The 15,487-nt window shown below is 39.0% G+C and overlaps 1 protein-coding gene across 31 annotated transcripts in view; it reads left to right on the plus strand.

Annotated features, from left to right (window-relative positions):
- Positions 1-15,487, plus strand: part of PTPDC1 (protein tyrosine phosphatase domain containing 1) — a 129,205-nt gene that overhangs the window by 90,892 nt on the left and 22,826 nt on the right. For 22 of the 31 annotated variants that reach the window (XR_014841174.1, XR_014841172.1, XR_014841169.1 and 19 more), the window contains one exon: positions 13,328-13,499. Coding sequence is in view for 21 of the 31 variants with exons in the window: in XM_085018370.1 (XP_084874496.1) it covers positions 13,328-13,499 (172 nt within the window). In the remaining 10 variants the exon portion in view is untranslated. Of the gene's footprint in view, positions 1-12,411; positions 12,864-13,327; positions 13,500-15,487 lie in introns of those variants that run through there. The other 9 variants (XR_002342484.2, XR_014841167.1, XM_085018363.1 and 6 more) reach the window with 2 other exon arrangements.

The raw sequence follows: 15,487 nt of genomic DNA on the forward strand, positions 1-15,487 counted from the left end.
CAATGGTAAACGGGATTGCTTCCCTAATTACTCTTTCTGACCTTTCATTGTTAGTGTATAGAAATGCCGTCGATTTCTATGTATTAATTTTGTATCCGCCAACTTTGCCAAATTCCTGGATGATCTCTAACAGTTTTCTGGTAGAGTCTTTAGGATTCTCTAGGTATAGTATCATGTCATTTGCAGATAGTGATAGTTTTACTTTTACCTTTCCAATTTGGATTCCTTTTATCTCTTTCACTTCTCTAATTGCTGTAGCTAGGACTGCCTAAGCTGTGTTGAAGAGTAGTGGCGGGAGCAGACATCCTTGTCTTGCTCCTGATCTCAGTGGGAATTCTTTCAGCTTTTCACCATTGGGAATGATGTTAGCTATGGGTTTGTCTTATATGACCTTTATTATGTTGAAGTAGGTTCCCTCTTTGCCCAGTTTCTGAAGCTATTTTTTTTTTCTTTATCAGAAATGGGTGTTGGATTTTGTCAATGGCTTTTACTGCATCTATTGAGAGGATCATGTGGTTTTTATTCTTCAGTTTGTTAATATGGTGTATCACACTGATTGATTTGTGGATATTGAAGAACCTTGCATCCCTGGGATAAATCCCACTTGATCCTGATGTACAATCCTTGTAATGTATTGTTGGATGCAGTTTGCTAATATTTTGTTGAGGATATTTGCATAGATGTTCATCAGTGAAATTGGCCTGTAGTTTTCTTTTTTTGTGGAGTCTTTGTGTGGTTTTGGTATCAGGGTGATGGTGGCCTCATAGAATGAGTTTGGGAGTATCCTTTCTTGTGAAATTTTTTGAAATAATTTTAGAAGGATAGGTATTAGCTCTTCTCTAAATGTTTGATGGAATTTGCCTGTGAAGCCATCTGGCCCTGGACTTTTGTTTGTTGGAAGTTTCTTAATCACAGTTTCCATTTCATTACTTGTGATTGGGCCGTTCATCTTTTCTATTTCATCTTGGTTTAGTCTTGGAATATTGTACCATTCTAAGAATTTGTCCATTGCTTCTAGGTTTTCCGTTTTATTGGTGTATAGTTGCATATAGTAGTCTCTTATAAACCTTTGTATTTCTGTGATGTCTGTTGCTACTTCACCTTTTTCATTTCTAATTTTATTGATTTGCGTCCTCTCTCTTTTTTTCATGGAAAGTCTGGCTAAGGATTTATCAATTTTGTTGATCTTTCCAAAGAACCAGCTTTTCGTTTCATTGATCTTTTCTGTGGTTTTCTTCTTTTCTATTCCATCGATGTCTGCTCTGATCTTTATGATTTCTTTCCTTCTACTAACCTTAGGTCTTGTCTGTTCTTCTCTCTTGAGCTGCTTTAGATATAAAGTTAGTTGTTTATTTGAGCTTTTCCTTGTTTCCTGAGGTGGGCTTGTCTTGCTATAAGCTTTCCTCTTAGAACGGCTTTTGCTGCATCCCATAGGTTTTGGAGTGTTGTATCTTTGCTGTCATTTGCTTCCAGGTATTTTTTAATTTCCTTTTTGATTTCTTCAGTGATCCATTGGTTGTTAGGTAGCACGTTGTTTAGTCTCCATGTGTTTGTATTTTTTGCCGTTTTTTGGTTTTTTTTTTTTTTTGTCTTTTTTTTTGTCTTTTTGCCATTTCTTGGGCCGTTCCTGCGGTATATGGAGGTTCCCAGGCTAGGGGTCAAATCACAGCTATAGCCACTGGCTTACACCACAGCCACAGCAACGCCAGATCCGAGCCGTGTCTGTGACCTACACCACAGCTTACAGCAAGGCCGGATCCTTAACCCACTGAGCAAGGCCAGGGATCGAACCTGCAACCTCATGGTTCCCAGTCAGATTCGTTAACCACTGTGCCACCACGGGAACTCCCCGTTTTTTTCTTGTTGTTGATGTCCAGTTGTATAGCATTGTGGTTGGAGAAGATGCTTGATATGATTTCAGTTTTCTTAAAGTTAGCGAGGCTGGATTTGTAGCCCAAGATGTGATCAGTCTTAGAGAGTGTTCCGTGTGCACTTGAGAAGAATGTGTATTCTGTTGCTTTTGGATGGAATGTCCTATACATATCTATTAAGTCCATCTGGTCTAATGCATCATTCAGGGCCTGTGTTTCCTTATTGATTTTCTGTCCGGATGATCTGTCCATTGCTGTAAGTGGGGTGTTAAAGTCCCCCACTATGATTGTGTTATTGTCGATTTGTCCTTTTAAGGTTGTTAGCAGTCACCTTATATATTGTGGTGAACCTATGTTGGGTGTGTAGATATTTAAAATTGTTATATCTTCTTCTTGGATTGATCCATTGATCATTATGTAGTGAGCTTCCTTGTCTCTTAAAATATTCTTCATTTTAAGGTCTGTTTTGTCGGATATGAGTACTGCTACTCCAGCTTTCTTTTGACTCCCGTTTGCATGGAGTATTTTCTTCCATCCTCTCACTTTCAATTTGTATGTGTCCCTAGAAGTGAAGTGGGTCTCTTGAAGACAGCATATATATATGGGTCTTGTTTTTGTATCCATTCAGCCAGTCTCTGTCTTTTGGTTGGGGCGTTTGGTCCATTAACATTTAAGGTAATTATGGCTATGTATGTTCTTATTGCCATTTTATTAATTGCTTTGGATTTGTTTTTGTTGCTCTTTTTTCTTCCCTCCTTCTCTTGTTCTCTCTGATGACTATCTTTAGTGTTGTATTTGAGTTGATTGTTCTTATTTGTTTGTGTATCCATTGTAGATTTTTGGTTTGCAGTTCTTCTGAAGTTTTGATGTAAGAGTCTGTACATATGCGAGACTGTTTTAATTTGTTGGTCTCTTAAGTGCAAGTGTATCGCCAGTGTCCTGCATTTGTACCCTCCTCTTCTCATGATTTCTGATTCTGGTGGCATAATTGTGCATGGATGATTTCGTATCTTTGCTATATATAATATACCTTTACTGGTGAGCCTTGTCATTTGTGGTAATTTTGTTTCCTGTTGCTGTCTTTTCTTTTCTGCCTTGAGTAGTTTCTTTTTTAGTATTTGTTGTAAGGCTGGTTTAGTGTTGCTGAATTCTCTCAGCTTTTGCTAATCTGTGAAGCTTTTGATTTCTCCTTCAAATCTGAGTGAGAGCCTGGCTGGGTAAAGTAATCTTGGTTGGAGGTTTTTTTCCTTTCATCACATTAAGTATATCATGCCACTCCCTTCTGGCCTGCAGAGTTTCTGCTGAAAAATCTGCTGATAACCTTATGAGGTTTCTTTGTATGTTATTTGTTTCTTTTCCGTAGCTGCTTTCAGTATTTTCACTTTGTCTTTAGTTTTGTTCAGTTTGATTGATATGTGTCTTGGGGTGATCCTCCTTGGGTTTATTTTATATGGTACTTGTTGTGCTTCCTGGGTTTGAGTGGTTAGGGATGTTTTCACTTATTATCTCTTGGAATATTTTTTCTGTCCCCTTCTCTCTCATCGCCTTCTGGCACTCCTATAATACGGATGTTGGTGCATTTAATGTTGTTCCAGAGTCTCTGAGAATCTCTTCATTTGTTTTCAATGTTTTTTCTATTCTGTTCCTCATCCGTAATTTCCACTTATCTGTCTTCAGCCTTGATTATTTATTCTTCTGCCTCCTGTATTCTGCTGTTAGCTGCTTCTAATGAATTTTTTATTTCAGTTATTGTATTTTGCATCTCTTCTTAAGTTTTATATCTTGTATCTCTTTGGTCAGTGTTTCCTGTAAGTTATCCATCTTTGCCTCCAGTTTATTTCCAATGTCTTGCATCATCTTCAGCACAAACAGTCTAAAGTCTTTTTCCTGGAGGCTGAGAATCTCCTGATCACTTAGCTGATTTTCTGGGGGTTTTCCTTTCTCCCTCATTTGAGTTATAGTTCTCTGTCTTTTCATTTTTGTAGGTTTTTGGTGTGGTGACCTTCTTCCAGATAATAGAGTTGTAGCCTCTCTTACTTCTGGTGTCTGGTCCCCTTGTGGGTGGTTTTAGTATGGGGGGCTTCCTGTGTGCTTCCTGATAGGAGGGACTGATGCCTGCCCACTGGTAGGTGAGCTGATTCCTATCCTTGTGATGGGTGGCGCTTTGTCTCTGGATGTGGTTAGAGGTGGCTATATGCCTGGGGGGGTCTTTAGTCCACCTGTTTACTGAGGGGTGGGGCTGTGATCCCACTTAGATTGTTGTTTGGCCTTGGGCTTCTCAGGGCTGATGGGTGGGGCCAGATTTTCCCAAAATGGCTGCCTCCAGAGAAAGGCATGCTGCTGAATATTCCCAAGAGCTTTGCTTCCAGTGCCCTTCCCCCACAACAATCCACATTCACCCCTGTTTTCTCTGGAGGTTCTCCAAGAACTGCAGTCAGGTTTGACCCAGATTCCTATGGAGATTTGCTTTGCCCTGGGAGCCAGTGCACATGAAAGTCTGTGTGCACCTTTTAAGAATCAGGTCTCCGATTCCCCCAGTCCCATGGAGCTCCAGCACCCAGGCCCCACTGGCTTTCAATGCCAGATGTTCCAGGGGCTCTTTCTCTGAGTGCCAGATCCCCATTGGTGAGGGTGTGATGTGTGGCTGAGAACTCTCACTTCTGTAGGTGAGTCTTTGCGAACCAGTTAGTTTCCAGTCTGTGGGGCTTCCCACCTGGGAGGTATGGGGTTGGTTATATCATGTAATTGCCCCTCCTACCTCTTGATGTGGCCTCCTCTTTGTCTTCTGGAGTAGGATGTCTTTTTGAAGGTTTCTGGTCCATTTGGTTGAAGCTTGCTCAGCCTTTAGTTGTAAATTTTGTTGTTTTTATGAGAGAAGTTGAGCTCCAGTCCTTCTATTCTGCTATCTTAATCCCATCTCCCAACTCTCCCAGACTTAGGACAATACTACAAAACTACAGTAATCAAAACAGCATGTTATTGGCATAAACAACAGATACAATGTTCAATGAAACAGAATAGAGAGACCAGTCAATTAATCCTCAACAAAGGAGACATATATAATGGAGAGAAGACATTCTTTTCAGCAAGTGGTACTAGGAAAGCTGGACAGCTGCATGTAAATCAGTGAATTTGGAACACTCCACACCATACACACTCACAAAAATGACAAAATGGCGTGGTGACTTAAAAACAAGATATGACAGTGTAAAACTAGAAGAGAACATAGACAAAACATTCTTGGATGTAAATTGTAACTGTTTTCTTAGATCAGCCTTCCAAAGCAAAAGAATTAAAAGAAAAAAGTAAACAAATGGAATCAAATCTAACTTACTGACTTTTTTTTGGCCCATGCCAGGGATCAGCCTCTCACCACAGCAGCGACCCAAGCCACTACTGTGATACTACCAGATCTTAAACCCACTGCACCACAGGAGAGTTCCTAAACGTAATGGTGTTTGGACAGCAAATGAAACCATTAACAAAATAAAAAATGCAGTGTACAGAAGGGGAGAAAATATTTACAAGCAATGTGACCAACACAGGATTAGTTTCCAAAATACACGGACAGCTCATACAGCTCAATATCAGGAAAACAAACCTAATCCAATAAGTGAGCAGAAGACCTAAACAGACGTTTCTGCAAAGAAGATATATAGATCGGCAACTGGCACATGAAAAGATGCTCCATATTGCTAATTAGTAGAGAAATGCAAATCAAAACTGCGGTGTGTTATCACCTCATACTGGTCAGAATGGCTTCCATCTAAAAGCCGGCAAATAGTAAATGCTGGGATAAGCTGTGAGATCCTTTTGTATAGTGCAGAGAACTGTATCTAACCACTTGTGATGGAACATGGTGGAGGATAATGTGACCCAAAAAATATATATACATATATGTATAACTGGGTCGCTTTACAGCAGAAGTTGACAGAACATTGTAAATCAATTATAATAAAAGTAATAATAAATGCTGGAAAGGCTGTGGACAAAAGGGAGCCCTCTTACACTGTTGATGCGAATGTAAATTGGTGCAGCCACTGTGGAAAACAGTATAGAGGTCCTTTAAAAAGTAAAACTAGAATTGCTGCATGATCCAGCAATCCCACCCCTGAACATGTATCAGGAAAAGATGACAATTCTAATTTGAAAAGATACTGCACCCCGATGTTCATGGCAGCACTACTTAAAATAGCCAAGACATGGAAGCAACCTAAATGTCCATTGACAGAGGAATGATAAAAGATGTGGTAAATGTATACTATACAGTGGAATATTACTCAGCCATAAAAAAGAATGGAATAATGCCATTTGCAGCAACATGATTGGACCTAGAGATTATCATAATCTAAGAAGTTAAGTCAATGAAAGGCAAATATCATGTAGAATTTATTTGTGGAATTTAAAAAACTGAACTTATTCACAAAACCAAAACAGACTCACAGACATAGAAAACAAACTTCGCAAACTTAACAAACTTATGGTTACCACATGGGAAAGTAGGGGGAGATATAAATTAATTAAGAGTTTAGGATAAATAGATACACTACTGTATATGTAATAGATAGACAACATGCACCTACTGTATAGCACAGGGAACTATACTTAATAACTTGTAATGATAAACTATATGGGAAAAGAATCTGAAAAAGTATATATATGTATGTGTATATATGTGTGTATATATCTTAGTCACTTTGGTGTATACTTGAAACTAACATAACATTGTAAATTAACTATATTTCAGTTAAGTTTTGTAAAAAATCAAAAACCTAAACATAAGAGCTCAAGGTATAAAACCCTTAGAACAAAATATAGGGGGAAATCTTCATGACATTGGATTTGATAATGACTTCTTGGTTATGACTCCAAAGTGCAGGAACAAAAGAAAAAATAGATAAATTGGACTTCAATATTTAAAACTTTTGTGCATCAAAAGACAGAATGAAAAGTCATCCTATAGAATAGGAGAAACTACTTGCAAATCATGTATCTAATAAGGGACTAGTATCCAGAATTATATAGAAGTCCTAAAACTGAACAACCAAAACCAAATAACCCTATTCAGAAATGGACAAAAGACTTGAATAGAAGTCTTTCTATTCTAATTCTCTCAAAAAGATACAGATATGAAATAACCAATGAAATGATGTTCAACAATATTAACTATTAGGAAAATGCAAACCAAAACCAAAGTGAGATACAACTGCATATCCATTAGGATGGGTGTCATCAGAAAGAAATTATGAGTATTGGCAGGGATGTGGAGATATTGGAACCCTAGTGTATTGCTGGTGGTGTAAGTGGTACAGCTACAATTGAAAACAGTATAGTGGTTTCTCAAACAATTAAAAGTAGAATTACCATGTGATCCAGTAGGTTCACTTCTGGGTGTATACCAAAAGAAGTGAAAGCAGAGACTTGAGCAGATGTTTCTATACCCATATGTTTTTTAATTTTTTTATTATCGTTGATTTACATTGTCCTGTCAATTTCTGGTGTACAGCAAAGTATATACATCTATACACACTCTCATATTATCTTTCATCATGTCCCATCACAAATGATTGGACATAGTTCCCTGTGCTGTATAGCAGGACCTCATTACTTATGTAAATGTAGCAGTTACATATGGTATCTTTCTCTTTCTGACTTCACTTAGTATGAGAATCTCTAGTTTCATCCATGTTGCTGCAAATGGCATTATTTTGCTCTTTTTTATGCTTGAGTAGTATTCCATTGTATATAGGTACCACATCTTTTTTTTTTTGGCTTTTGTCTTTTTTTGAGGGCTGCACCCACAGCAAATGGAGATTCCCAGGCTAGGGTCCAATCAGAGCTGAAGTTGCTGGCCTACACCACAGCCACAGCAGCACAAGATCTGAGCCACGTCTGCGACCTACGCTACAGCTCACAGCAGTGCTGGTTCCTTAACTCAGTGAGGCCAGTGATCGAACCTGCAATCTCATGGTTCTTAGTCGGATTTGTTAACCACTGAGCCACGACAGGAACTCCTATACTACATCTCTACATCTTCTTAATCCATTCATCTCTCAGTGGACATTTAGGTTGTTTCCATGTCTTGGCTGTTGTGAACAGTGCTTCAGGGTGCATAGGGTGCATGTAATCTTTTTGTGTGTGCCTTTTTTTTTTTTTTTGCTTTTTAGGCCCGCACCTGTGGCACATAGAGGTTCCCAGGCTAGGCGTCAAATAACTGCAGCTGCTGGCCTATGCCACAGCCACAGCAACACTGGGATCCAAGCCACCTCTGTGACCTACACCACAGCTCATGGCAACAGTGGATCCTTAATGCTCTGAGCAAGGCCAGGGATTGAAGCCATGTCTCATGGATACTAATCAGATTTGTTACCACTGAGCCACAACGGGAACTCCACATGTATCTTTTTGAATGATATATGCTTGGATATATGCCCAGGAGTGGGAATTGCTGGATCATATGGTAGTTCTATATTTAGTTTCCTGAGGAACCTCCATACTGTTTTCCAAAGTGATTGTACCAATTTACATCCCCACCAAGAGTGCAGGAGGGTTCCCCTTTCTCCACACTCCCTCCAGCATTTGCTATTTGTAATCTTATTAATGATAGCCATTCTGACCAGTGTGAGGTGGTACCTCCTTGTAGTTTTGATTTGCATATCTCTAATGATTAGTGATGTTGATCATTTTTTCATGTGCCTGTTGGCCATCCATATGTCTTCTCTGAAGAAACGTCTGTTTAGGTCTTCTGCCCACTTTTCAATTGGGTTGTTTGTTTTTTTGCTGTTGAGTTGTTTGTATATTTTGGAGATTAAGTGCTTGTCAGTTGCATCATTTGCAGCTATTTTCTCCCATTCTGTAGGATGTCTTTTCAGGTTTTTTTTTGGTTTCCTTTGCTATGTAAAAGTTTGTAAGTTTGATTAGGTCCCACTGGTTTATTTTTGTTTCTATTTGCATTGCCTCAGGTGACTGACTTAAGAAAACATGTGTACAGTTGATGTCAAAGAATGTTTTGCCTGTGTTCTCTTCTAGGAGTTTTATGGTATCTTATATTTAAGTCTTTAAGCCATTTTGTGTTTATTTTTGTGCATGGTGTGAGAGCATATTCTGGTTTCATTGATTTACATGCAGCTATCTAGCTTTCCCAACACCACTTGCCTGAGAGACTTTTTCCCATTTTATATCCTTGCCTCTTTTGTCAAAGATTAATTGACCATAAGTGTCTGAGTTTCTTTCTGGGTTCTCTATTCTGTTCCATTGGTCCATATGATGGTTTTTGTACTGGTACCACACTGTCTTAATTACTGTAGCTTTACAGTATTGTTTGAAGTCTGGAAGAGTTATGCCTCCTGCTTTGCTTTTTTCCCCTCTCAGGATTGCCTTGGCAATTCTGGGTCTTTTGTGGTTCCATATAAAATTTTGAATTGTTTGTTCTAGTTCTGTGAAAAATGTCAGGGGTGATTTGATGGGGATTGCATTATGTATGTAGATTGCTTTGTATATACCCATATTTATAGCAGCATTTACAATAACCAAAAGTTGGAAACAACCTGAATGTCCATGAGTAGATTGATGGATAAAATGTGGTATGTATATGCAAAGAGATATTCAGACTTAGGAAATAAATTCTGACACATGCTACAAGATCAATGAACTTTGAAGACATTATGCTAAGTGGAATAAACTAGTCACAAAAAGATAAAAATAATTATATGGTTTCACTTATATGAGGTACCTAGAATAGTGAAGTTCATAGAGACAGAACGTACAGTAATGTGGGTCTAATTCCTTGGTTGTTGGATATTTAGTCTACGATCAGTTATTTTATTTAAAAATAAGACATCATGTATCTTCAGGACCAGAACCTTTTTACTGCTATCTTTTCCTTCAGTAAACTCCTAGGGATAATGTGACTAGTGAGCAAAATTAATTTTCAAAGCTCATATTTTTATTTACTTGAGTCTTTACATGTTTGGACAACCAATTATAAAGAAGCTGAAAGGAATATTTTTTAGCAACTCAGCAAGGGTTTTTTCTGAGATCAGCAAGGAATAGGAAAAAAAAAACGATGCCTTATCTTTAGACAAATACCATATGATATCGCTTATATCTGGAATCTAATATGCAGCACAAATGAACTTTTCCACAGAAAAGAAAATCATGGAATTGGAAAGTAGCCGAGGGGGAGAGGGAGGGAGGGAAGTGGATTGGGAGCTTGGAGTTAATAGATGCAAACTATTGCTTTTGGAATAGATTAGCAATGAGATCCTGCTGTGTAGCACTGGAAACTATATCTAGTCACTTAGGACAGAGCATGATAATGTGAGAAAAAAGATTATATACATGTATGTGTAACTTGGTCCCCATGATGTACAGTAGGAAAAAATTGTATTGGGGACATAACAATAAAAAAAAAAAAAGAAAATTATGAGAAGTCCAAAGTAAAAAGGGAAGATGTTAGCTGTGCTGCTTAGAAAAAAGCAGGAAACTCATTTACAATATGACTAAAAATATGTAGGACATCTACTTGCTGTGGACAGATATTGGAAGGAAATTGAGTTTAGGGCTGGGACGGAAGGTCCTCTTTCCAAGTATAAAGCCATTTGGCATAAATAAAAACTAATTTTTAAAAAATGGATTTGGCTATGCATTGGGCATTTTGCCAAGGACTAGAAGGCACATGAGACAGTGAGGTTGACATTTCTAATTTGTCTGTGGGGAATGGAGGCCTCTGCGCAAGTCTGTTGTGCCCTTCAGCTCCAAATCAGCACCAGACCAACACCAGGTGTGTACCAGCACCACTGGGTGTCCCAAGCAAGCAATTTGCTGAGAGGGGCTGCTGTCACCTTTTGGACTTCTGTTTGCCTTGGGCTCCACTTTCCTAACGACCCGGATTCAGCATTCCTGACTGTCTAGTAACTGAGTCTGCTCGGTGGTTGCATATTTATTTGAGGCCAGCCCAGTTCTTAAGATTTAACAGCAGAAATTATTCTTGAGATGATACTGCCTGGTCCTTCCTTCCCTTCCTCAGTTTGGTCCAGGCAGGTCCTGTCGTCATCACGTTCATTCTTATTTTTAGAACCATCAATAGCAGAGTCACTTGGACTCTCCTCTCTGGATGTCCTTAGAGCTGCATAGATCAGGCATTGCCCACTCGCTGGTTGAGACCTCTTAGTTGCCACCTTACATGCCATTCATCTTGAACGGAGCTTGCCAGAATGGAGTTTGCTCACCCATCTTCTCATAGATGCCCATGTTAATCAGCTTCAGTTATCTCACTGCTGCTTACTTAGGCTCAAAGTCTCAGCACCCTGGGCTCTACTCATGCATTCACTGTCTGCAGGCCTCCAGTCCTTGACCTCTGGGCTTGTCTTTGAAGGGGGTATTAACAGAGACTTCCTGTTCCCAAGGTAGAAGACTTGCACCCTTCAGTTGGAACAGTTAGGGCCTCCTGCCATCAGGTTCCAACTTGCCTTCCATAGCACATCTACTGTTTCCTCTCCTGTGAAACTCCATGGAAGCTGTGTCTTCTGGATTGAATGCATTACAAGAAATTATTTCCATTGCTATATACAAAGTAACAGGAGCAGAATGCTACATTCATAGGATTTGGTGCACCAAATTGAGCTGCTCTGTCTTATTTGACAGAGTACTTCCAATTGGGGAGATGGATGTGTTTTAAAAGGAGCATGCTTTAAAGCATTGATTGTTAAAACAGAACAAAACAAAGACAAACCTTTCTGTGACAGTAAATTTCCATCTGCACATGGCTGAAATACAGTTTGGAGAGACATGGGGGTGGGGTTAGGGCGAATGATTGACATTAACAAGGGAGGAGGCGGACAATTGGTGGTTGTTGTAGTTTCTGTGTTCTGTATATTTTTTGTCCTCAAGTTGCAACCTCCCCCTCATCCACAGCCTTTAAAAAATGTGATACTTAGTAAATTTTCTTCCTTTGCCTCTGCCAAGACTTTACTGAAGCTTTTCTTTTCCCCATAGTCAGCAACAAAAGGCACAGAATTGTGTCTTTTGAGTTTTTGAGAGCTGTGGTTATGACTGCTATATCCAATAAAGGCATAACCAAGAATCGGGTTTTCACATTCTGAAAACAAAAATATGAAAATAAATGTCTTTTGATTAATATATCAGCCCTACACATGTCTTTTGTTCCATCCAGGTATTCCTTTAATAGTTCTATAAAGAAAATACAGGGATTTTTTTTGGTTTTGAAAAATTAAATGGTGCTTTAATAATGTTAAAGGTATCTAGTATATCCCAGTATTACAATTAACTTTTTATCTGCCCTGTTCCAGAGAGGAATAGAAAGAGAATTTTTTTCAAAACATTCAGAGAATTAATATGAAAGGGCTAACAAAATTTAAACCTTTTAATATATGTATATTTACATCAAAAAAGACATTTTTCTAAATTCATTGCAATATTTTAGATGTAATTCTTTGAGCAGTCAGAGCTTTTAAATGTGTTTGAGAAGTGAAATAGAGTAGTCACATTTTCGGTATACTCTATTTAAAATACATGTTATTCTTGTTTATATTTGAACAATGTGTTAAAAACACAATCCATTCATAGGAGATTTTGCTTGTGCAGATCTGAGTGGGAATCAGTAGTTTCTTTGTTTGTCACTATGGAAACAAGTCAGCCTATCCCAAATGTCGGTTAGATCACGCAGAGTGATGCTCACGTCTCAGTGTAACTTCATCATGGAGCAGGCTGGCGCTGACATCTCCTCGCCTCCAGCTCTTCCCTCCTGGAAGCCCAGTGCCATGCAGGATCCACCCCGGAGGCTCTCTGCTGTGCCGTTCCTCAGCTCCTTTTTCCAGGGCCGACGACACTCTGCCTCCGACCCAATAGTGCGGCTGCAACAGGGGCGGCACAGTTCTGCTGGCAAGATGCTGTCCTCGTCCTCTCTCCAGGTGATGGTGGCGGTGTCCTCTGTCAGCTGTGCTGAGAGAAACCCAACTTACCCTGGAAAAAGTAAAGCTCCTTCTCTTCTTAAAGATTGCTGCACCTTCAAGTTTAAATATAAGAACTATTAAGGAACTATGTTGTGTTTGTGTTTTTTAAGATTTTGACAGTTAATTTTGCGTTATACTTTTTATTATCTGTTATGCTAAGAGTTTCAGTGGACATGTAATTTGAGATAAAAATTGTTTTGTGTTTTTTTGTTTAAAATGTAGTTTTTGCACAAAACTGTTTCTCTTGAAGAAGTTCCTTTTCATTACCAGTATGACACGTGGAGATTATTGTGTGCAGAAAGCCTTTTCTATAGTAAGGAACGGTGCACTTATATGAAAGAGAAACAGTTTTATTCCTGACAAAATGAAGGGGATTTAGCACCAGCTTGTCATCTGCAGTCTTAAGAGAAAACAGAAGCTCTTTCTCATGTTACTATGCCATTTGGAGATTAGAATTTTGAGTCTTCCCTTTGTATGTTCTAGGAAATTCAGGACGTCCAACACCAAAGTATACAAAAGTTGGAGAGCGTTTACGGCATGTCATTCCTGGACATATGGCCTGTTCCATGGCATGTGGTGGCAAAGCTTGCAAGTATGAAAATGCAGCCCGCTGGAGTGAGCAGGAGCAAGCTATTAAGGGGGTTTACTCATCCTGGTAAGTGATTTTTATCAGCCTTTGGTAGTTCCCACTTACTTCTAAGCAGCAAAAGGTCATGGGCATGTAGATGATGCCAGGAGGTGGCAGGCTGTAGAAGAAGAAATACAGGGTTTTCAAGTCAGAGGCCTCACCTCCCTGGCTTTGCCACTTGACAAGCTGTGTGATCCTGGCCTCCTCACACAGGCACTCTAAACAACAGGTTCCTCATCTATAAAATGGGAATAATACAACCACACTTACAGGGGTTTTTTTCAATTAAGTGAAAAGCTATATGTATGTAAAGTATCTTAAAGAAATGGAAACCAGCTCTTAAATTTCAGAAATTTCTAGCAATAAATAAAATGTTCAGCTATAAATTTGAGAAAACGTGAGGTGCATATGTAGGTTTTCAGTTTCATACAGGTAAGCTTTAGCCTCATTTTTATTTTGTTCTTGTATTCTCTATTGAAGGACACATATTCATACAAATACATATACTTCCAGTGTGCCTCAAGAGAAGACAGTACAAATTGTCAGTTTAGTAGATGATATTAGATGCTTACATTGTTTATGGCATGTAATTCATTCATTGTTGAGTCATACTGCTTTTATTATTAATAGTAAATCAAGTATACCTTTTTGATGTAGTAATATCTCTGAAAAATTCTTATGTTCAAACCAAGTCACATTTGAAATGCACTAAGGGGAATTCACTGTTTAGAGAATTCTGCTGGTGAATCATTTTATACAGCAAGAATCTATTTACAAATTAGGTATTTGTCAACCAGCTTATCTAACTTGCAACCCTGTATTTTTTTATATTGGATTTGCTTGGTATTTATATAAAGATACAGTCTGAGGTCCACTGTCACTGTCTCCGAGTGTGTCACTGTCTTTCTTAAAGAATGTTGTGGAGGAGTTCCTGTCGTGGCTCAGTGGTTGACAAATCTGACTAGGAACCATGAGGTTGTGGGTTCGATCCCTGGCCTTGCTCAGTGGGTTAAGGATCCAGTGTTACCTCGAGCTGTGGTGTAGGTCGTGGACGCGGCTCGGATCCGTCATTGCTATGGCTCTGTTGTAGGCCGGTGGCTACAGCTCCGATTAGACCCCTAGACTGGGAACCTCCATGTGCTGCAGGTGTGTCCTAAAAAAAAAAAGAATGTTATGGAAAAGCAAACACTCTTCCTGAGAGTGGTCAGACAAGTAAATTCCTAGTAATGCAGCTTAAGTTTTGTCTTATTGTTGACTACACCATCTGAATTTTTTTCACCTCTGCTGCTTTCATATAGTATCTCTTCTTATACTAGGTGCTGTTATATTTGAGGGATCCCAAACCTTTAGGGATTCTGTTAAATTTTAGACATTGCCCCAAGCAGGAGGAGCAGTATCTTTCTGACCTGCTTATCTAATGTATCTGTTACTCCTCTCAAGTTCTTGCGACCCACAACTTCTAATAGTCCACTTTGCGTGTCTTTTACCAGGCCACTGATGAGAAATTTGATTAGAACAGAATGAAGCCAGAGCCCTAATGAGAGTGACAGTCATTTATTGGGCCTTTATGCATTTGTACACTCAGTGAATCCATTTGGCTATAGGCCAGGCATGGTGTTAGACATTTTCAAATTATTACCTTCATAAGACTCTTTAAATAGGCATTGTTAATGTCATTTTGTTGATGAAAGAATTGAGGTTCAGAGAGACCAAGTAATTTGCTACACAGCTGGGAAATAGAAAAGCCAGCATTTGAAACCAGGCCTGACTGACTCCAAAGCCCATTGCTAAATTACAGTAACTCAGCATTTATTCATAACCACATGCCAGGATTTGTGCCGAAGACTTTACATTCACATCATGTGGAATTCTCACACCAACCCTGTGAGGCAGACGTTATTATTATCACCACTCAATGGATTAGGTAACTGAGGTACAGGTAGCTGAGTAACTAAAAATACTTCCTCACTGGCACTCTGCATTTAGTCAGTAATCTTTGAATAACTCTTCCAGGA

The sequence above is a fragment of the Sus scrofa genome, chromosome 3, assembly GCF_054392235.1.
Source record: "Sus scrofa isolate SSC_HxYL_T2T_F1_AM1 chromosome 3, Sscrofa_HxYL_maternal_Yorkshire_Landrace_v2.0, whole genome shotgun sequence".
NCBI classification, from domain to species: Eukaryota; Metazoa; Chordata; class Mammalia; order Artiodactyla; family Suidae; genus Sus; species Sus scrofa.